Source organism: Cervus canadensis, chromosome 15 (genome assembly GCF_019320065.1).
Source record: "Cervus canadensis isolate Bull #8, Minnesota chromosome 15, ASM1932006v1, whole genome shotgun sequence".
NCBI lineage: Eukaryota > Metazoa > Chordata > Mammalia > Artiodactyla > Cervidae > Cervus > Cervus canadensis.
Window position 1 is genome coordinate 46,243,677 of NC_057400.1, and position 23,552 is coordinate 46,267,228.

Consider the following 23,552-nt stretch of genomic DNA (forward strand, 5'->3'; position numbering starts at 1 on the left):
TGTTCAAGCTGGATTTAGAAAAGGCAGAAAAATCAGAGATCAAATTGCCAACATCTGTTGGATCATCAAAAAATCAAGGGAATTCCAGAAAATCATCTACTTCTGCTTTATTAACTACACCAAAGCCTTTGACTGGGTGGATCACAAAAAAACTATGGAAAATTCTTCAAGAGATGCAAAAACCAGACCACTTACCTTCCTCCTGAGAAATCTGTATGCAGGTCAAGAAGAAACAGTTAGAACAAGACATGGAGCAGCAGACTGGTTTCAAACTGGGAAAGGAGTATGTCAAGACCATATATTGTCAACCTGCTTATTTAACTTATATGCAGAGTACATCATGAGAAATGCCAGGCTGGATGAAGTACAAGCTGGAATCAAGATTGCCAAAAGAAATATCAATAACCTCAGATATGCAGATGACACCACCGGTGTGGCAGAAAGTGAAGAGAAACCGAAGAGCCTCTTGATGCAAGTGAAAGAGGAGAGTGAAAAATCTGGCTTAAAATTCAACATTCAAAAAACTAAGATCATGGCATCCAGTCCCATCACTTCATGGCAAATAGATGGGAAAACTATGGAAATAGTGACAGACTTTATTTTCTTGGGCTCTAAAATCACTGCAGATGGTGACTGCAACCATGAAATTAAAAGACGCTTGATCCTTGGAAGAAAAATTGTGACCAACCTAGACAGCATATTAAAAAGCAGAGACATTACTTTGTGACAAAGGTCTGTCTAGTCAAAGCTACCATTTTTTCAGTAGTCATGTATGGATGTGAGAGTTGGACCATAAAGAAAGCTGAGCACCAAAGAACTGATGCTTTTGAACTGTGGTGTTGGAGAAGATTCTTGAGAGTCCCTTGGACTGCAAGATCAAACCAGTCAATCCTCTAGGAAATCAGTCCTGAATATTCATTAGAAGAACTGATGCTGAAGCTGAAGTTCCAATACTTTGGCTACCAATGTGACAAACCAACTCATTAGAAAAGACCCTGAAGCTGGGAAAGATTGAAGGCAGGAGAAGAAGGGGACAACAGAAGATGAGATGGTTGGATGGCATCACTGACTCAATGGGCATGAGTTTGAGCAAGCTATGGGAGTTGGTGATGGACAGGGAACCCTGGCACGCGGCAGTCCATGGGGTTGCAAAGAGTTGGACAGACTGAGCGACTGAACTAACTGAACACATCTTTTCTACTTATTGATACTTATAATTAACTTCAGTTTTCGATAGGTCTTCATTCCTACTAAGCTAAACCCATTAACCCCCAAAGATCTCATATGCTCTTTGGGTTCAGATCTACTATTGAGAGTCTTTCTTCCTGTTAGAGCATTCCATCTCTAAGAACCAAAGCTTATTTGTGAGTTGGTTATCCCTACTACCTCATTGCTATTTTAGCATAAATATCATACAATTTCTTCCAAATCAGAATGAAAATTTCAATGAAGAGAGTGAAGTATTAGCATTCTTGAAGTCTCAGGGTAGCAGCAGACTCTGAGCACAAGGGGAAGAAACAGCAAGAAGGATGGGGAATAATGAAGAAGGAAATCAGAGAGAACAAAGCAAATATGGCACATGACAGTGTTACAGAGATTGAGCTTGATTCAAACAATAAAGTAAGATTCTCAAGGAAGAAATTCAGTCAATTTGTAGAATCTTCCTGAATAAGAAGTCACCTTATTCTTTTCCTGACTCAGACTAGTTAACTTGTGGAACATGACACATAACTGCATTTTCAAGCTTGAAAACTCTTTATTTCATTGACCAGAAGATGGAGCCATTATATAAAGAATTTTAAAAATTTGCAGGCCAAAATGGTACTGCAGTTTCTCTCTTTATTATTTTCAACCAGTTTATGCAATTTGAGTAAACTGAATGCCATTTTTCTTTAACAATGGAAAGGAGGTAACGTGTTTTCACCTTATATATACAGAGAAATAATATATTATTATTTTCCAAGTTTTTAAAAAAATATACTGCTCACTAATATGTATACAAAAGAAAGAGAGACAAAACAGAGAAATTAAATGTCACATTTAATTATGTAAGGCAAACAGTAAGCAGCAGAGACTGAGACCCTAAGGAGAACTTCCTAACGCATCGTTCAGGCAGTCTGTTGGATCCTAAACCAGTACTCCAGCTTATGTCATTCAATACACACTTGAAACAAACCAGGACATTAGGGCATGAGTGTTTTTCTCATGGGTCAGTTATAGGGCGAACACTGAGAGCTGTGTGCAAAGAATATGGCATCTATGGATTAAAGCCAGAGCAACTTCTTTTGATTTTCAAACTTAGGCGCACATTAGAATCACCTATGGAGTTCACACTTCCACAACACTCAGGCTGCACCTCAGACTAACTAAAGCAGAATCTCTGAGTTTCCATCCAGGCCTTGGTTTTAAAGGCCCCTTGTGATTCAATGTGAAGTTGGAAAAACATGGTCTTGACCTGTGCTTTCCAATCTGTAATATGTATGCAAATTATTGGGTTGTTGTGTGGTTACTGGATGAAAAGCCTCAGCATCACCTGGGAACTTATTAGAAATGCAAATTTAGGGCCCCACCCTGCACCTGCTTCCCCTCCACCCCTCCCTGGCTCAGCTCAGCGATAAAGAATCTGCCTGGAATGCAGCAGACAGTTTGATGCATGAGTCAGGAAGAACCCGAGGGAGGCAATGGCAACCCACTCCAGTATTCTTGCCTGGAGAATCCCACCGCCAGAAGAGCCTGGGCTACAGTCCATGGAGTCGCAAAGACTTGGGCAGTCTGAGCGACTAACACTGACTGACTGACACCATCTTAAGCAGCAGCTTGACATTAAACCAAACTCCTGTTTGTTGTTGAGGTTGGGATTGCCTTCTTTGACTGCCTCTCCGTGAAACGAATGAGAAATGTGGTTTCTGAAGTCAGGCCTGGATTTGAGCTCTGGTTTTACCCCTTTCCAGATGTGTATCCATGAGCAAGTTACCTAAGTTTAAATCCTCATCTCTGACATATGCCCATCCGTTCACAGGCTGCTCTAAGAAAGGAGAGACAGTATGCAACCTCCACCCTGCTCTTGGCACACGGTAGCCAGCAGTGGTCTGCCGGAGCCAGCTCGGACCGGCTGGAGGGGCCTGTAGCGCCCGTCTCCTCCCAACACTACATTCTGAGACTTCAGGTTGTTTGCTGGAACTTCGTTGTTGTAGGAGTATTTCTACTACAGGAATTGACAACAAGTACATACAAATAAGAGCTTTTTAGTCCCGCAGAAGAGCCAGTTATTAAACATTTACCAGGACACGACTGGTAGGCATTCATTTTGTGGTTATTTACTCCTGAGGAGAGGTGATTTGCCTTTCTCCTATGAAACAGATTAACCAAACATAACCCAAATACATGAGAAGTGTGGGAGGATTTCAGGAAAGCCCTTCCCTGCCAGCCTTTCCCCACCATATATTCCCAGGATTTCTCTGTTAAATTCACAGACCTGTGGAAAGGGAACACTATAAGTAGACACTGACCTTTGCGTAATAGGAGTCCATTGGAGCTTTTCCTTTTCAAGCCAAACTGATGGAGTTCAGGCCTCAGAAATAATCTGTTGAACTAATCCTCACTGAGCCTCTGTTGGAGGTCAGACCTTCTAGGGTTAGAGAAGGCTAAAATGAAGAGTGTGTCTACCTCACACAGTTCTGTTTATCAGCTGAGAGGAGTCAAGTCAACCAATGGATAAAAATCATAAGAATTTTAGGTAAAAGTAAATGGTGAGATGAAGACGGAACTTCAACTTGGTAAAGAGTGGCTAGGGCAGTGGGGTTACCTTATATAGTGTAAGGCAAGGCCTCTCTAAAGAGGAAACACCTGAGCTGAGATCTAAGTGGCTGCAGCTGGGTTCTGAATCAGAGGCACAAGGAAAGGGGGAGAAGAGCAAACCCAAAGAAGCTGAGGCAAGAGTGGACTTAATGGGTCAAAGAACAGAAAGAAAGTCAGTGGAGTTAAAGCTCTGTGCATTTCAGAAGTGGATAGTATGGCAGGGGGACGTGCAGTTAAGCAGGGCCCAGGTCATATCAGGCCCTTTAATGCTAAGAAGTCTGCCCCTCATGCTAAGTGGAAGAGGAAGCTCTGAAGAAACTTAAGAGGAATTAGGGCAATGGGGGAGAATTTGTGTGTGTGTGTGTGTGTGTGTGTGTGTGTGTGTGTGTGTGTGTGTGTGTGTGTGTGTGTGTGTGTGTGTGTGTGTGTGTGTGTGTGTGTGTGTGTGTGTGTGTGTGTGTGTGTGTGTGTGTGTGTTCATAACTCAGTCATGTTCGGCTCTTTGCAACCCCCACATACTATAGCCAGGCTCCTCTGTCCATGGAATTCTCCAGGCAAGAATACTGGAGTGGGTTGCCATTCCCTTCCTGACCCAGGGTTCACACACAGGTCTCTTGCATTGCAGGAAGATTCTTGGCTGTCTGAGGCACCAGGGAAGAATGGCTTGTTTAAATGAGGGTTTCAAAGGATCATTCCATTTGTTCTGTGGAGAGAAGATGTAGGGAATCAAAAGAGGAGCCAAAAGACCAGTAAAGTGGCTACCGGAACAGATCAAGCCAAAAATAATAGTGGTTTAGACCTAGGGTAAGGGTGATAGAGATAAGGAGAAATGGACAGCTTTGGGGTATATTTTATAGCTTGAACCAACAGTACCTGTTGATGGGTTGGATGCCTATATAAAGAAAGGATAAAAGTATGCTCTGAGGTTTTTCTTTAATTTGAGGAACAGGGTAGATATTATTATCTACCAGCTAATTTCTAATCTGAGGTCAATTTAAAAAGAATGACCAGTCTAAATAATGAAGAAAAGAAAAACTTTAAGACACTGAAAGCTGGAGAAAAGAAGTCTGTTCATATTGCATTCTTTATTCCAAGCCATTCCTCCAAAGATAAATAATGAATGTGTCTATGGTACATCCAAGTTCTTAGATAGCTTTGTGTTGTTAGTGAAATGCAGTTACAGTGCAGTAGGAAAATGATGTTTCGGTGAGATCACCAAATAATTACTCTCCTCTAAAATAATTAAGACATTATCTAAATTTACAAACTGAAGTCTCAGGCTTAATGAGTCTCTTTGAATAAATTATTTTCCCCCGTTTTCCTACTGCTTTATAAAAGCTATTTCTAGCTTTGCTCTGGGAGGCTTTAGAAATAGAGAAAAAAATTCTCTTGGGAGCCAAAGTTTCATTAGGATGATCTTAGCTTTTATGACTTTCAGACAGCATTACAAGAGATTCTTAGATAGGATATCGTTTCATGTCCATTTGAAAGCGAAAGTTAATGTCACTCAGTCATGTCCGACTCTTTGGGACCCCACGGACTATACAGTCCATGGAATTCTCCAGGCCAGAATACTGGAGTGGGTAGCCTTTCCCTTCTCCAGGGGATCTTCCCAACCCAGGGATCAAACCCTGGTCTCCCTCATTGCAGACGGATTCTTTACCAGCTGAGCCACAAGGGACACCCAAGAACACTTAATCAGGTAGCCTATCCCTCCTCCAGGGGATCTTCCTGACCCAGGAATGGAACCCAGGTCTCCTCCACTGCAGGCGGATTCTGTACCAACTGAACTATCAGGGAAGCCCATAAGCCTTTACATAAGAGCATAAATATGTATTTGGTATTACTACCAGAAAGAATAGGAACTGAGCTATCATGGAAGCCCATGTCCATTTAATGCTCAACAATGAGATGAGCAGATATCCTGGAAAAAATCCTGATATAAGATGCGTGTTGAGTAGAATTTAATAAGTATATTTTTGAATGCAAGATGAAGCTTGCAAGAAATTAAAGGAAATTCCCACGAACCAAAAGAAAAGCAGCAGCGGGACACGGAGGAGAAAACACCGCAGCTGAGCTGCCTTGGAGGTTTGCTGGCTGATCTCTAACTCGGAGTACTTTGTCATTATTGATTATTACTTTATTGAGGTATAATAAATATACAGTAAGTGAAAAATCATACGGTTCTAACATATATATTTATGCTCTTATGTAAATGCCACCCAGATTAAGATATAAAACATATCCTGTATTCTACAATTCTCCCTAATGCCCAAGTCAGTAAGCCTCCAAAAGGTTATTACTTTTTTGAAAATGAGTTTTGCCTGTTATTAAACTTTATAAATTAATTTATACAATGTATAATCATTTGTCTAGCTTCTTAAGCTCATTATTTTGTTGGTGAGATTCTTTATGATATTGCATGTATCAGCTAGCTGTCCTTTCCTGCAGTGTATAGCATCTTGTTGTATACTCTACCAGAGTATTCTTTCCGATAGAAATAATGAATCTGCATTTCTGAATTTTCATAAAAATGTCTTTTTGATGATTATAAACACTCATTTTTTGTATCATAAAATTTCCAGTAATAGAATACATATATGTTTAAACAGATATTGACAAACATATTTTCAAAGTAATTGTTCAAATTTATATGTTTACTAGCAACATATGAGAATTTGCTTCACATTTAAAAAAAATTATTGGGGTACAGTTGATTTACAGTGTTGTGTTAGCTTCTGCTGTAAACCAAAGCAAACCAGTTATACATATATATATACCCACTCTTTTTCCTCCTTTATTTTTTTTTTAATTTTTGCTTTAAATGCTTTACATGCTTCAAATTTTTAACAAGACTTGTTATTGTCTGTCTTTTAAATGTAGTCATTTTGGTGATAGTCTAATAATAATCTCATGGCTGTTTTAATTTTCATTTGTCTGATGAATAACTCAAAACAAAAATTAAAAAAAAGAAAAATACTGATATTTCAATGCATTGATAAGGTAGCATTTCTGTTTGACATTTTGAAGTTTATTTTTTATACATCTTACATGTTTTTTCCCTCCCTATATCCTTTTCTTAGTGACTTCTTCTGTCTTAAATAGATATTTTCTGGTGTTTTCATCGAACTACAGGCCTTTATATGTTCAGTTGCCTTCAGTACGTTTTTTACTTTGACCCATAGTAACTCAAATTCAACACACTCAAAACTAACTCTTATTCACTTTTCAATATTTGACTCTAGTCTACCCTTACTAGATTTAACTCATCTTCCTCGCGTTCCCATGGTACATTAGCACTGAGCAACCATCATTGACTGATTCTTCCAAGATACAGCAGATACTGCATATTATTTGATAGAGTTTATTACTGAATTCTAAGAGTGAGCAGTACTTCAGAAAATGCATAATAAAGTGTTTGCCTTTAAAACTCCTACCACATATTTATGTATTTTGGATCTAATGAGTGCTAGTCTCTTATAGATGAAGAAACAGGCTCAGAGAATAGAGTACATTGTTTAAGTTTATAGTCACATTGTTAGTAAGAGACAGAAAGATTTAAACTCATGATACTATGTAATATGCTGCTGTTGTGTATATAGGTGGATATTTGTATTTTTTGGCAAATCTTAAAGGCATAAGATGGTATCAGACTCTGAAAAGCAAAGCTTAGATTTCTTTAAGTGCTTTCAATGATCTTGTAAAGAGGAAGAGATTTGTTTTGTTAGTTTTAGCTCTGAAGATGACAGATACGGGGCAGGGGTGGGGTGGGGGTGGGGTAAACAAATGCCAATGGCATTTTTTAAGTCCTTTAAGCTGCCAGAATGATTCATTTTCCTGGATGTTCTTCTCAATCCTGGAAATTAAGAATTAATTGTATAGTAAAATGCTATGAATAAGAATTAGGTATCAAAATTCCACAGAAAACATTTGTTTTCTTAAACATCCTGTGAAACTCACATCTCTCAAACTTCTAAATATCTTCTTTTGACTCCCTTGAAGAAATTAGTAAAGACAGAAGTTTCTTGTAATCTTCCTAAACAACTCAGCCTGTCTTGATATAGTGGTTCTAGTTGATGCATTTAATAAAATCAACTCTGTTAAAAGAATGAGGAAACAGAGGTGGGAAACGAATTCCTTCCTGCTTTATTTTCCTGCCTAATTTATTTTCTTTTATATATTCATCTTACCCTAACCACTAGTTTGGAGTCACCTAATTTGGCTCTGATACTTGCAAGTAAAGGAAAAGATGTTTCTCTCTAAAGAATCATACATTGTCCATTTATTTGAGAGGTAAATGGGTCTGCCTGCTACAAACCACAGCCAGAGTACCACTTATGGTTATAGGCAGAAAGGGATCTGGGAGGAAGCCAGGGAGAAGAAAAGAAATGAAACGATCTACTTTAGCTTCATGACACTAAACCACAGCCGACATGAGAAACGTGAAGAATAACTGCAGGCAAGAAGTGAATGTGAGCAAGCATATTTTAATCTTTTTCATTGAAATAAAGTTAAAACTTCACTTAACTCTCATGCCAAGAGCTACAAGGGACATGATGAGCTTGGTCTAAGGAGGTCAGTGCTTCTATAGGAAAACAAAGCCCTTTGACTTGAACTAAGCTAGAGAAACAGGGACTGGCAGACATGCAGTAAAAGAATCCGCACAACCTCAAGTCACTATTTTTAAGTTATGACCCAGAATTATGAAGCTTTTGAGAGTGAAGCATCCAGATACTGTCTTTCAAAGTATCATGAAAGAAAATAGTCTATAACATAGGTTATAGAAGAAACAGTAAAATATAATTTAACAAATAGATACATGATTTATAATGAATAATAAATCAATATAATATTACACTCTGATATTTACAGTCTTTCAGATGGCATCACCATGTTTGTCTTTCACGGAGGTGAGGTGTTGGCAGTTCTAAAACTGCAGAAAGAGCAAAAGTAGATGGGGTTTGGGTGGCTTTTCCAGAAGGTTGGAAAATGTCACTTTTCTGTAGTCTCAATTTATCAAGTCTTTCTCAGACTTTAGAGTTGCATTCTTTCCCTTCAATAAATTATAGCGATTTTCTTCAGTAGTTCTCTTTTCAATTATCCCTGGGGTTTATGCAGTTAAAATCAATTCTATTTAAATTTCTCTAAGATTATGAAATCTCAGTACGTTCTGCCTGGGTTGAAATATTCCCATTGATGCCACCTGCTAGTTTGTACAATACATAGCCTTTCCAGAATTGTTTCTTTCATTTAGCAATATGGTTTGTTTTTGCTTTTCTTATTCTTATAGGCCCATAGAGATATCCCAAGGTGTTGCTAGTCACTGAGTGGAAATTAATGAAATAGAAGTCATATTGTCTTGTACAAAATACAATTGAAACTAGCACATGCTAGCAAATATTACATCCGGAAGAGGAATAATTTTTCCTCAATGCTACTAGGTTTTTGAAATTGTTAATAAGCTCTGAATCTTTTCTATATACTTACTACCTATAGTTTCATCCATGGCTTTTTTGCATTTCAATTGCTTATGAAAAATAAATTTGAGGGTCAAGCTAAAGCACGTGATACAGACATGACACAAGCCTCCTAAATCTCTTAAAATTGGCTTTTTCTTCTGGGACAGATTGTCAATATGGGTATCTAATTACACAACTCTCAGAATAACAGAGAATAAAGTATAGCATGTTTCTCCTATTGCTTGTTTACAGCTCTCAATTATTCATGTTTTTCATCCCATGTGCATCAAGTCCTGTTGCAGCAAAGGCCCCCTCCACTCTAATCAGTACGCAAACTTTCCCTCCCTTGAAAGACATTTTAACCATGTGCTCTGCAGCTCCTTTGGCCTGGATTATGGGATAATGTTAAAGTTTATTCTCACAAAAACAGAAAATACATGCAAACATGATTTTATTTTTTGATGACTTTTATTTTTAGATTCTATTACAATGTGCAGGTCTCAAGTATAACTACAATATAATTTATGACAAACTCAAACATTTTGAGCATTCATAGATGTATGAAATTTATAAAGAATTCTATGTAAACAGCATTATTATATTCATGGCTATTCATTTATCTTTATGAAGCAACTCAATTATTTTCCTCAAGAATATAACATAACAAACCACAGTTATTAAAAGAAATTGGTGGCCTCTATACATAGGTCCTAAACCCAAGCCAGTTATTGGCCATTATAATTTAGCTGGCCCACTTTCATCACTCCCATTAACGTTTCTCTGAAATTGCTATTTAGAACTGCTTTATTTACATATGCATTTCCTCTTAACTTTTTAATAAAGCAATCAAAATTCTATAAAATCATGCTGAACATTTAGGGTTGAAGTTTTCATCAATTAGCATTTAGAAACAGCCAACAAGTTACTTACATCTTTTGCAAACTACATAACAGGTAAAATGAGATTCTCCCATGTTTATCTCCATTAGATGAATGGATTTGTGTTCAAATCTGTTCACTGCCATTTTATTCCAATTTAAATTGTACAGTGTAATTGTCATTTTATATCATTAGATTAAATGTGTTCAATGATAGTGTGACTTAAATATTAGCATTACAGTGCTGAGAATGATATCTTATTATTAATACCAAACAGTAATCTATATGAAAAGAGAAGTCTAACTTCCCTTCAAGCTTCTAATGTATTAAATGAGCACTTGGTTCCAAATATTGTTATTAATTGATAAAAAGTTACAATTCGACATTCCTGGGAAAACACATATATAAAAAAACTTAACCATGTTACATTAAAAAATTATAGTTCAGCATGAAATGGAAGTGTGACTTTGTAATTCTTTTTTTGAAACGCTTAGAATAAATTGTGTTGAGGAACAAGTTGCTACTATTTTTTTTCACATAAAAATCAGGCAATGTAAAAACATAATAGTAAATCACACATAAACCTTCCCACATCTTTTCCCACTATATTTTATAAATATGCAAAGTACAGTTATATGGATTTAAAATGATGAGGATAAACTGCATTCACATTTAAGGTAATATTAATTTCTTAATTTTGTGTATTAAAAAATCTTACAAAGGTAACATATTTTGCATGATTCTCTAAACTGGTCAAAACCTATTTTCAACAGACTTAGCAGGGAGGTGATACAATGCTTTATATAGTCTAGGAAAACACTGCATGGTATCTTATATAGTAAATAAAAAAGAGGCCCAAATAATGTAAGATGAATGATTGAACTTAGGTGTAAAGAATCTTTGGCCCTAGGTCTAATTTCATTCATGCTTTAGGACAAATGTCTAGATGTGATAATCTCCTTCACAAATGCTGTAAAACACATCACAATTTAGAAACATTCTAGGTAGGAAGTTCTGTGGAGATGTCGCTTTCTTTGTTTTGGTCTGTCTTTCTCATTTCTGTGTTTGTTTTTTTTTTTGTCCTCTGCCTCTCATCCTCTATCCGTACTTCTTCATCTCTATGGGTATGCTTAAATCTCCTTTATTTTTAACTAGCCAAAAGAACAACAACAAAAATGTTTTAAGCACTTAATATAGAAGTACAGTTTATGTTCTTTTTTCATTGAGGAAAGCAAATGAATGAAATATTGTTGTATATATTTGCTTTGAAACCTCCCACAAAATCTTCTAAATAAAATTACTTTCCACTTTTGTAACTCAGTTTTTGCCTGTGCATGAATAACTCGATAGAAGAATGATCTCATGTTCCTGGAATAAGCTCATAAAAAATGCATCATGGCTATTTCTTTCCAAGCCACTATTAACAAGTTTTTTTTTTTTTGTAAACTAGATATATAATCCTTGATAGAAGAACAACAGCTAAAGCAAAATGAATGTGTACTTGGTAAACTTTAAGCTCAGGGTACATTATTGATAGATACATAATATATTTTATAGTCATAGAATTTTAAAGAGAAAGTGACATCCTCTTCATTTTGTAGATAAAAGAACAAAGGTTCAAGTTGGATTTCTAGAACCAATCAGGCAAGCAAGTTGGCAAGAATCTTGGTTGAATGCTATTTCATTCTTACTACACACGTTTGTGTTGAAAGCCTGCCATGTAGTATGATTTGAAAGCTTGCCATACACATTCAGGATATTATGCAGGTGATACACTAAATACTGTGGCCAAGTCATCATCTGCTCAAACATGTACCATGATATCAAGTATCTTTCTGCATATCTGGAAGCACTCCACTGAAGACAGGATCAGCTTTGCTCAGTGCTGAAGAATGATTCAACAATACAGCATGAGAAAACAGAAAACTGTGACAAAAATGATGAGTTGGATCATTGTTGGTACTTTTGGAGCAGCACAGTCCGGCGTTACAGGATATAAATAAAAATGGATAAAGCTTTCTTTAGTCGCTTCTTTTCTCAATTATGTTCATTTTTTTTCTTTCAAGGAATGTGATATGTACTTAAAATAATTTTTCATGTTTCATGATTACCAAATGAACAAACGAAGATATAGAAAAAGGCAGTCCATGAAGCACAACATTTTAAAGGTAACTCTTATCCTAGTCGGTATATGCATCGTGATAAACAAAAAGCACTGGTAGAACTGACCAGCCTACATGTCCCATGGCATTTAGTGGGCACATATAAATTGATTTTCATGTAACGTGGATAAATTTAAGCACCTCAAAATATAGAATGACCTCTGTACATGGAAAAAAGAGTCTTGCCCCCTAATAACAAGATAACAAGATGTTTTAACTGAACATTCATTACTAGTGCCTTCTATCAGAGCACTTCATTGAAAAGTCAAGGCAAAATACTTTTGTAGATATCCAAATGCTAGGTATTGGTGTGTGTGTGTGTGTGCGCACACGCATGCCTGCGTGCATGTGAAACATGAATGTTTACAATCCTGTGAAAAGATGACAAGGCAGATGTGAATATTTTCTACATGATTTTCTGATTTATTAAAAGTAAATAAAATTAAATCACCTTTGTTTGCTGTAATCAATAATTCCCATACACTTACTCTTAACAATTCTTAGAGATACATTTACCAATGCAAAAATAGCCATCTGCTAACGCTGCCCACCTATGTCAGAGAATCAGAGCTAGCAAAAGCACTGACTTTGAGAATAAATTGATAAAAAGAGATTTGGCATAGACCTCCTCAAAAGAGTCTTATTAACACAAATATATCACCTTCACAGGCTGTAAACAATATATCAAAAATGAAGCTCTATTTTTTGCCTTCCTTGCCATCTTTCCCTTTGTCTTCCTTTTCTGTTTTGTCTTTTTCATATTTCTCTTTGTCTGGTTTTGTTACACTATCATATGAAGGTGGAGAGACAGTGGATGGAGTTGCATCTGTTTTTTCTAGACTTGAGTTCTCATTAACATTATCAAAAACCATATCTTCTTTATTGGGCAAATCATCATCTCTGTCACCATCTTTGATGTATATACTTGATATATTTTTGACATTTTGTCGTAAGCGGTAACGTCTGTAAGCACGTTGAATGACTGTAGCAGACACATCCTCTTGCTTTCTTTTTAGTGTAGTTGTGATGGGCTCATAAGACACTTTAGAAGGATTTGCAGACATGAACCTTTCTTCCATCTGTGAACGAAGAGAGTCCATCTCTCCACCTTCCCCCAAAACACGCTTTGTAAAAGCAAATAAGATGTCAAGGCAGTGGATCCTGTCCCCACTGACCATGGGCAGGTCCATGGCAATGAGCTGGACTTTGTTTGGTTTGGCTATGAGAAGAGGAGGATCCAGGGCCGCTGCAAAATCAGAGAGTTTGCTATATTCTATAAATTGGGTGGCATCTGGATCAAACTTCTCCCAAACCTCATAGAACATCTCAAAATCGTCCTCACTCAGGGGCTCAGTACTTTCTTCAGTAGCAACACTGAAGTTCTCCAGGATGACAGCGATGTACATGTTCACCACGACCAGAAATGATATGATGATGTAACTGACAAAATAGAATATCCCAACAGACGGGTTCCCACAGTCTCCTTCAACTGAGCTTCCAGGATGAACTTTTTTGGGGTCACAGTCCGGTGGTGCACTGTTGAGGATAGGTGCTAGCAATCCATCCCAGCCAGCAGAGGTGGTAATCTGGAACAGGCAGATCATGCTGTTGCCAAAGGTCTCAAAGTTGAACATGTCATTAATTCCAGCTTCCTTTTTAACATAGGCAAAATTGGACATTCCAAAGATGGCATAGATGAACATGACCAGGAAGAGCAGAAGGCCGATGTTAAACAATGCAGGAAGGGACATCATCAAAGCAAAGAGCAGTGTGCGGATTCCCTTGGCCCCTTTGATCAGACGCAGGATTCGGCCAATCCTGGCAAGACGGATCACTCGGAATAGGGTAGGGGACACAAAATACCTTTCTATCAAATCTGCTAGAAACATACCTGGTGAAGAGTGAAGGAGTAAATGGTAAATATTTAAATATCTATGCTATAGAAAATCATGACTCTAAATAGTTTTATGTGCCATTTTATCTCTTGTGATTTCAGGATTTTCATTTTATATTGAAGACAATATTATAACAATACAAGGATTGAACAATCTCACAGTAAAATGGCTAGATTTAACCATTGTGACATTTTTTTCTCCTTTAGTAGGTTTGTGGACCTTTTTTTTTAATGCACAATTTTTTAAATTGGAAGGGTAGAAAAATTAAAGTCACATAGTGAAATGCTAAAAAGAAAATATAAATCACCTGAAATATCAACCAACCATTAACAGATGTTAGTATTTTGTTTAGGATCACTCTATTTTTCTACACAAGCACACAAACATATACAAATGTAAGCATGATAGTAGAAGGGTTTTTTTGTCATCTGTTTTAGTTATTTCATCATATGTTATGGAGGTATTTCCATATAAATGACAACAGAACAATTCCCTAAAGTTGTATAATGTTCTGTCAAAGTCACCATATATTGAAGAATTTTATGCTGTTTCCAATTGTTTTGACTGAAATGAATATCTAAGCAGGTGCTTTTTTTCTAGTTGCATGAGCATTTTTTGATAATAATAGAAGGTAGGTGAAATAGTATATTTAAATTTTTGTTATATATTGCAAATCTACCTCCAAAAAGTTTGTAGAAACTAACTTTCCTAATGATAGTCTATGAAAGTGCTTCCACTTCACATGCTCACCAGCTGTTTTCTTCTTTATAATTTTACCAAAAATATCTCTGTGATGTTTGAAACATCTCAGTACTGTGGAATTTTTTTGGGGAAAAATAATCCACATTTTCTTAATTTATTGGACATTTTGTATGCTTGTTGATTATTTTCAACTTTCTCCTTTTGGCCTAGTTTAGTTCTTTGACTATTTTTCTGTTGGGAGATTTACTATTTTCTTATTGATTTATGAAGAATATTTTTTTATTACAAGTACTAATCCTTTGTTAGCCATAAGTGTTACATTAACAATTTCCTTGTTTTTAACATGTTTTTCAACTTTTTTTTTTAAAATTTGGTGGCAGTAGTGATTTCTCCTCCATAGAATAAATATTTTGATTTTTATGTGGTCATATCTATTATTTTGTCTCAAGGGAGTTGTTTGTCATGAATAGAAAGGACCATTCAAGCTCATGGTTATAAATCTATTTCTACTAGAATACATTTTTACACATCAATTAATCTTGATCCATGAGATCTTTTAACTAACTTAGTAATTCTCTATATATTGAAGCTTAAAATTTGATTATTTATTTGAATCTATTACTTCATCAATGTAATAACAATCTTTAATATCTGGCAATGTAAGTCACCCTTCATTACTCTAATTTTTCTTCCAGATGAATTTTAGAATCATTTAGATTTAGGTTGTCAATTTATTATCCCATTCATAGTCTCACTGGGATAACACTGGGTTTACTATTTAAATTTTCTTTTGTTTCTGTTAGTTTTCCTCATAGACGTCTTATACATTTCTTATTACAGTTTTTACTAGGTATTTTTCTTTATTTTTGGAATCATGAATGAGATTTCCTTAGATATATTTTCTAATCTTTTGGTCCACATAAACAATTATCAACATTGGTTCATGCAATTTAAAATCTGCACCTTCTGAACTCTAATTGAATCCATTTTATTGGTTGATTCTCTTACATTTTTAGAGTACCACAATAAGATGTGAAACTGAACATTTGCTCCATTATTTAAAGATGTGTACCTCTCTGTTTTCTGATCTAATTGGATCAGCCAACACTGTTACAAAAAGTGACAGAGAGACATTCCTTTCTTCCTAAGTTAATTTGGAATGCTTCCTCTATTCTGCTTGTTGTTTATGTGTGAGTCCTATCTAAATTTTAATTTTTCTTATTTTTTTTCAAAAATTGATTTTGAATGCCTAGTCTAAGTTGCAGTACTCAATATGGCAGTTTTAGATTACAGTACTTTCAACCCTTCTGAGTCTCCTTGTTTCAGCATCTCTAAGTGAGTTTGAATTAAATAATCTCCACAATCTCTTCCTGTCTAAAATTTATAAAAATAAATGCAAACCTAAACTACTGGGCAAGGCATGTAGAAATAATGAAAAACAAGATGAAAGGAAAACAGCTATGGTAATGAAACAGGAGGAAGTATAAAATCAAATATGATTCACAGACATGACTGCAGTTGGTTGAAAATGATACAGACTTGACAAGTATGAAGCTGTAAGAAATGAAGCTGGCATTTCTTCATACCTTAACTTCACTTTGATTTCAGGGAGAATTTTCAATCACCAATATTCTGGCTAGTTATATTATCATTAATCAAGAGATAGTTCTCATATATGTAAAAACTAAAAATGATTTCAGATTCTACATTTAGATTTATATTGTCAATTTACATTGGTCTTCTAAGACATACCTATCTACTGATACACTTGCTACGTTTGTGAAGGGTAATCTTGGAAGTCAAATATCAAGGAGTATTATGTGCTTCCAACAAATAGAAAATATATCCTTCAGTCTTGTAATGTGAACCTAGGAATTTTGACACAGAGGTTTTTATTTTGTTTAGTTTTGCTTTAAAGGTTACTTCATTTTTTCAGTCTTACTCAAAAGTAGGTTTATATTCATGAATTCAGAAACTTCTCTGAATATGTGTGATGTTTAGTTTGATTCAAAATTAAAATCTGATTAATAAACGGTCTTACCTACAATGGAGAGAATTACAACCACAAAATCAAAGATGTTCCATCCTACAGTGAAGTAGTAGCATCTGAGGGAGATCAGTTTCAGCACAAATTCTCCAGAGAACAGGATAATAAAAACCACATTGATCCAATATAAAACTTCAGTCATGTATTCACTTTGTCCCTCTTTTTCTACCATCATGGTTACCATGTTGAGGCAGATCAGAACCATGATGGCTATATCAAAAGCTTGGTTTGTTACGAGGTCAAAGATACATCCTTGGAATTTGTTCTGCAAAGAAACAAAAATAATAGGAAATTGTACAGTAAATTTTCCAAGTAGTATCCATAAATGATTACATTAACAAAACAATTTTTAAAGGTATCTGTCTTCAAAACTTGCATAAATTATCCTTGGTTATAAGTTCTTTCTTTAAGGAATATTATTAATGGGCTAAATCTAAGTCAGAGTACATGACAACTTATTGCTGTTGTTGACTTTCACTGTACCAATTCTTCAATTAACCTTGTAAACTGACATTTGCTTTTAAGCATAGCCACCCTAGAGTGTTATATAGGAATTGCCAGGATCACAAGGTAATTTTTTTACTAAGAAACTGTCAGAGAAAAAAAAAACAAGAAAAGAAAATCTTAGTTCAATTACCTAGAGTGTTTCAAGGTAATAAAATGACATCTCTGAATTTCTACTTTGTCACATTATTTTGACTAATGTGTTGGCATTGTCTTACACTGGTATTACTACTATAATATAGAGCTCTATACTGCCTGTCTCTTCCATGTATAGAATATATACTTCCAAACATATCCATACTTAACATACCACTTTTCTTATCAATCTCACTGAACAGTACTGTGTTTTTCATGAAACTCAATTTCAAAATCACTTAATTGGTTGCATAGGCAAGTTTTAAGGCACTCTATCAAGATCAAGTAGGGTACTGAGAAAATTAAATACTAGAGCTTTAAATTCACAGATTATGGTTCTGTAGGTCTGGGTGAAACCTGGCCATGTGTCCATTTAAACAGTGCTGGGTAATCCTCATGTAGGCAGCTGATACTAAGCATATTCCCATTTTTAGGATGCTCTGTCTTCAACCACAACTTTGGTATACAGTGTTATACTAAACAGAAATTGAGATACATCTAATGCATTTAAAATTACTTTAACTGTTAGAGGAATACAAACTATTTAACTGCTAAGGCTCACTATTTACATCTGAGCCTATTCTGGTCTTTGATCTTATGGCAGGATAAAGTTTAGATTCATGACCAGTCCAACTGCTTTCCTGGTGTTCTATCTGTCATAATATCAAAAGTCTACAAGGTTGGTTTCAGCTGACTGAAGACAGCTATCACTACATGCTATCACTACATCATAAAGTCATCAAGATAATAAAATTTCAGTCAAAAGTACATTTTATTTTGATTTTCTATAGACCATTTGTACTAATAGTAAGATGTATAGCTAATGTAGAGGTAAAAGCATATAAAATTATTTTTTCATTTTTATAGAAAAAGAAAATATACCAAAGAATATTAAGAGCTATGATAGTGTTCAAAATACACATATTCAGTTTTATAAGGACTTTTCTTTAAAATATTAAAATTATGCATTCATTATTAATAAATAAGTATATAGTAAAGATGAATTAAAATAATTTTAAAATTTATATGCTAAATATAATATTTTTTACCCCTGGCCGAGGTATTGGCTTTTGTGGTTTCTTGGATCCCAGCTTTTTCATCGCATTATAATATTTCTTCTGTTCTTCTGTCATAAAGATATCTTGACCTCCAAGGTAAAGAAATAAAAAATAGATCTAGTTAAAACCAGAATCATTTTCCAGATATTCCTTCAGGTGATTATTCAGGTTAAAAATGTATTCATACAGAAATGAAATGTGCTTTCACTTCAGTAGCACATATATTAAAATTGGAACCATATAGAGATTAGTATGGCTCCTGTAAAGCATGGCTCTTGTAGAGTATTCCATACTTCTGGTGACAGATGGTGACACATGTAACTAAAGTTTTATGGTAATCATTTCACACTGTATGCAAATACGATATCATTATATTGTACATGCTGTTTGCTAAGTCACTTCAGTTGTGTCTGACTCTGTGCGACCCCATGGGCTGCAGCCTGCCAGGCTCCTCTGTCTACAGGATTTTCCATTCAAGAATAGCAAAGTGGGTTGCCATTTCCTCTTTCAGGGGATCTTCCCAACCCAGGATCTAACCAGCATCTGTTATGTCTCCTGCATTAACAGGCGGGTTCTTTACCACTAGTACCACCCGGGAAGCCCTATTATATTGTCCATCTGGAACTAATATACTGTTATATGTTAATTACACTTCAATTAAATAAAATGAAATGTATCTGATTACGTGCAAGGTAGCTATAAATCAAAGGATTACCTACACGTAGTGACATGAATCTCTGTACGTAATGTAATGTGCATAATATATAAACTATATGGATTACATGAAATAATAATTGGCTCAATTATTTTTTAGTAGCCTAACTTGTTTTATTTTAAATGATATGCTGGTATCTCATTTTATCTGCTACTTGTCTCATCAGGCATTTCATTGCTAAATAACAAATATATCAGGAAAAGTGATAAGAAACAAAAGTAGTGAATAATAAGTTGGCTAATGTTTACTTATTAGCCATACTGACTCATAAATAGTAGGGGCAAAAAGTAATAATATTTTTGTATTCACTTGTATTCATTTTATTATACCATATTCCTTTAGCAGAAAAATGAATAGACTATATATGTTATTATAACACATTGATAAACAGTGTACACACACAAATATATTTGGTATACACATAATACATTTATTTACTTATTTACTAAAAAATCTTTCATTACCTCTTTAATTCCAGATAAAGGAATTTCAACATAAACACTTTATTGGGTATAAACAATATACATATAGAGTTTTAGATGTTGAGAAAATTATCAATAATCCAGTGTTTCTGACTTGAAGGACTTTCTAATTGAATATACAACATTTAAGATTCAACAGTAAATAAACTAACATCTAGATAAAGGTTTTGATCTTGTCTTCACTGTAGAAGTCTAAATCTCACACAGGAGACCTAGAAGTTTTGCCTATTCTTTTAAACTGTTGATTTCTTAAAATTATCTACAATTTATACAGATTCATGCACATTCCTCATTGACCTGCAATATAAATTTTTAGTTATGGCATAAATTAGCACAATCCATGTAATTAGGAATTTTGGGGGAAATTTATAGTTCTGAAATCTTTACTTTACTGATAGGGTCCTGGAGTTAAAGGTGATCTGGATATGGTTTCCTTTTGGTTTCCCTGGATTGCATTTTCTTATCTATCAAACACCTAATGAAAACCAGTCTTCCCTTTCTGTCTTATGCGTTTTAATTTACGTCTCCTCTAATTGATATGCAGTCTTTGTGTAACTTTGGTATTCATCTGATCTACTGATATACAAGAGAGAACTTTCACGATAATGTCAAAAGAAACCCAAACCCTTTATCATCTAGTGATGAGGGTTGAAAGTGAGTACATGCTAAGTTGCTTCAGTCATGTCCAACTCTTTGTGACCCCGTGGACTGTAGCCTGCCAGGCTCCTCTCTTCATGGGATTCTCGGGGCAAGAATACTAGAGTGGATTGCCATGTCCTCCTCCAAGGGATCTTCCCAACCCAGGTATCAAACCCGTGTATCTTATGTCTCCTATACTGACAGGCAAGCTCTTTACCACTAGCGCCACCTGGGAAGCCCGAGGGTTGAATATCATAGCCTATTAATAACTTGTAATTACAGATCTTGTCTTCCCTTGATGATACCCTGGTTGTCAGTATAATGAAGAGCTGAATGAAGCTAAGAGAAGATTGCAAAACACTCCAGTAGAGAAACTTGTGTTGTCATTTTATTTAACCATAGCTTATAAAGATCTTGTGAAATGCATCCCTTTAAAAGCTAGGTGGCAGACATTCTGTAAATCAGGCTGGTCTTTACATGCTATGTCAAAGATATATTGCATAGTAGTTAAGAGCCCAGTTTTGTAAGATTATCTTTGTTCAATCCCCATCTCTGTTGCCCTTGGGCAAGTTTTTAAATCTCTTTAAGGTTGAATAATCTCACACTACAAGAGGTAATGGAATTCCAGTTGAGCTATTTCAAATCCTGAAAGACGATGCTATGAAGGTGCTGCACTCAATATGCCAGCAAATTTGGAAAACTCAGCAGTGGCCACAGGACTGGAAAAAGTCAGTTTTCATTCCAATTCCAAAGAAAGGCAATCCCCCAAAATGCTCTAACTACCGCACAATTGCACTCATCTCACATGCTAGTAAAGTAATGCTCAAAATTCTCCAAGCCAGGCTTCAGCAATACATGAACCATGAACTTCCAGATGTTCAAGCTGGTTTTAGAAAAGGCAGAGGAACCAGAGATCAAATTGCCAACATCATCTGGAGCATAAAAAAAGCAAGAGAGTTCCAGAAAAACATCTATTTCTGCTTTATTGACTATGCCAAAGCCTTTGACTGTGTGGATCACAATAAACTGTGGAAAATTCTGAGAGATGAGAATACCAGACCACCTGACCTGTCTCTTGAGAAACCTGTATGCAGGTCAGGAAGCAATAGTTAGAACTGGACACGGAACAACAGACTGGTTCCAAATAGGAAAAGGAGTACGTCAAGGCTGGATAGTGTCACCCTGCTTGTTTAACTTATATGCAGAGTACACCATGAGAAACGCTGGGCTGGAAGAAGCACAAGCTGGAATCAAGATTGCCGGGAGAAATATCAGTAGCCTCAGATATGCAGATGACACCACCCTTATGGCAGCAAGTGAAGATGAACTAAAAAGTCTCTTGATGAAAGTGAAAGAGGAGAGTGAAAAAGTTGGCTTAAAGCTCAACATTCAGAAAACTAAGATCAGGGCATCTGGTCCCATCACTTCATGGGAAATAGATGGGCAAACAGTGGAAACAGTGTCAGACTTTACTTTCTTGGGCTCCAAAATCACTGCAGATGGTGATTGCAGCCATGAAATTAAAAGACGCTTACTCTTTGGAAGGAAAGTTATGACCAACCTAGACAGCTTATTAAAAAGCAGAGACATTACTTTGCCAACAAAGGTCCGTCTAGTCAAGGCTATGGTTTTTCCAGTGGTCATGTATGGATGTGAGAGTTGGATGGTGAAGAAGACTGAGCCCCGAAGAATTGATGCTTTTGAACTGTGGCGTTGGAGAAGACTCTTGAGAGTCCCTTGGACTGTAAGGAGATCCAACTAGTCCATCCTAAAGGAGATCAGTCCTGGGTGTTCATTGGAAGGACTGATGCTGAAGCTGAAACTACAATACTTTGGCCACCTCATGCGAAGAGTTGACTCATTGGAAAAGACCCTGATGCTGGGAGGGATTGGGGGCAGGAAGAGAAGGGGACGACAGAGGATGAGATGGCTGGATGGCATCACTGACTTGATGGACATGAGTTTGAGTAGACTCCGGGAGTTGGTGATGGACAGGGAGGCCTGGCGTGCTGCGATTCATGGGGTCGGAAAGAGTCAGACACGACTGAGCGACTGAACTGAACTGAACAAGAGTAATTGGCTTCCCTGGTGGCTCAGTTGGTAAAGAGTCTCCCTGCAATGCAGGAGACCTGGGTTCGATCCCTGAGTCGGAAGATCCCCTGGAGAAGGAAATGGCAACCCACTCCAGTATTCTTGCCTAGAGAGTTCCATGGAAAGAGGAGCCTGGTGGACTACAGTCCATGGGGTCACAAAGAGCCCGACACGACTAAGTGACTTTCACTTTCACTTTCACAAGAGTAATCACCTCATTGGTTTGTTATGAGGATCAATTAAGATACTGCATTCCAAACATTCAATAATTATTTATAATTCCTGTTGTTGTGTTTAACCTTCCAAATAAGGTTATTGTTACTGAAAAGGTTGATGTTACTTAGAATTTACTTACATATACCAAGGTCTGTACTAGTCATTTGTGTAAATACATTGCATACATTTCCTTTTATAACCTGAACTCATTAATAACTTAGGTTCAAATTTTTAGAAGTACATTTTCTCATGAACTATTAAAACTCAATTATCACATAGATTTGTTAACGATAAAAACAGCATTTATAAGATTTAAGGATAGTTGAAAATCTAGTAAAGTGGGGTTGGCTATTAGAAAGAGGTATGGGTATTTGGTGGGCTTCCCAGGTGGCTCAGTAGTAAAGAATCTGCCTGCCCAGTGGGAGATGCAGGTTTGATCCCTGAGTTAGGAAGATCCCCTGGAGAAGGGAATAGCAACCCACTCCAGTATTCTTGCCTGGAGAATTCCATAGACACAAGAGCCTGGTGGGCTATAGTCCATGCAATGAGTTGGACATGACTGAGCAACTAACACTTTGACTTTCACACCAAACCAAGACTAAAGTGTTGAAGTTAAAAAGCACTAAGAGGCCACATTTCATTTTGGATGGGCTTTGCACTCAAACAGAACTTTGGATCCTGACTACCAATGACCTATTTCTTGACTTGAAACAAGTTATTTACTCTGTGTAGGCCTCGGTTTATACACATATATAAAGGTACCACTTTCAT

General features: G+C 36.2%; 1 protein-coding gene and 1 long non-coding RNA gene across 3 annotated transcripts in view; one reads left to right on the top strand and one right to left on the bottom strand.

Annotated features, from left to right (window-relative positions):
* Positions 1–23,552, top strand: part of LOC122453743 — a 173,704-nt gene that overhangs the window by 30,790 nt on the left and 119,362 nt on the right. For both annotated transcript variants that reach the window (XR_006273155.1, XR_006273154.1), the window contains exon 2: positions 13,963–14,142. This is a non-coding gene — a long non-coding RNA (uncharacterized LOC122453743). The remainder of the gene's footprint in view (positions 1–13,962; positions 14,143–23,552) is intronic.
* Positions 9,719–23,552, bottom strand: part of SCN9A (sodium voltage-gated channel alpha subunit 9) — a 164,569-nt gene continuing 150,735 nt past the window's right edge. Inside the window, exons 25-27 of the mRNA XM_043487903.1 lie at positions 18,630–18,734; positions 16,936–17,206; positions 9,719–14,188 (exon numbers count right to left, since the gene is read on the bottom strand). Of these exons, the coding sequence (XP_043343838.1) occupies positions 12,996–14,188; positions 16,936–17,206; positions 18,630–18,734 (1,569 nt within the window). The 3' untranslated portion in view covers positions 9,719–12,995. The remainder of the gene's footprint in view (positions 14,189–16,935; positions 17,207–18,629; positions 18,735–23,552) is intronic.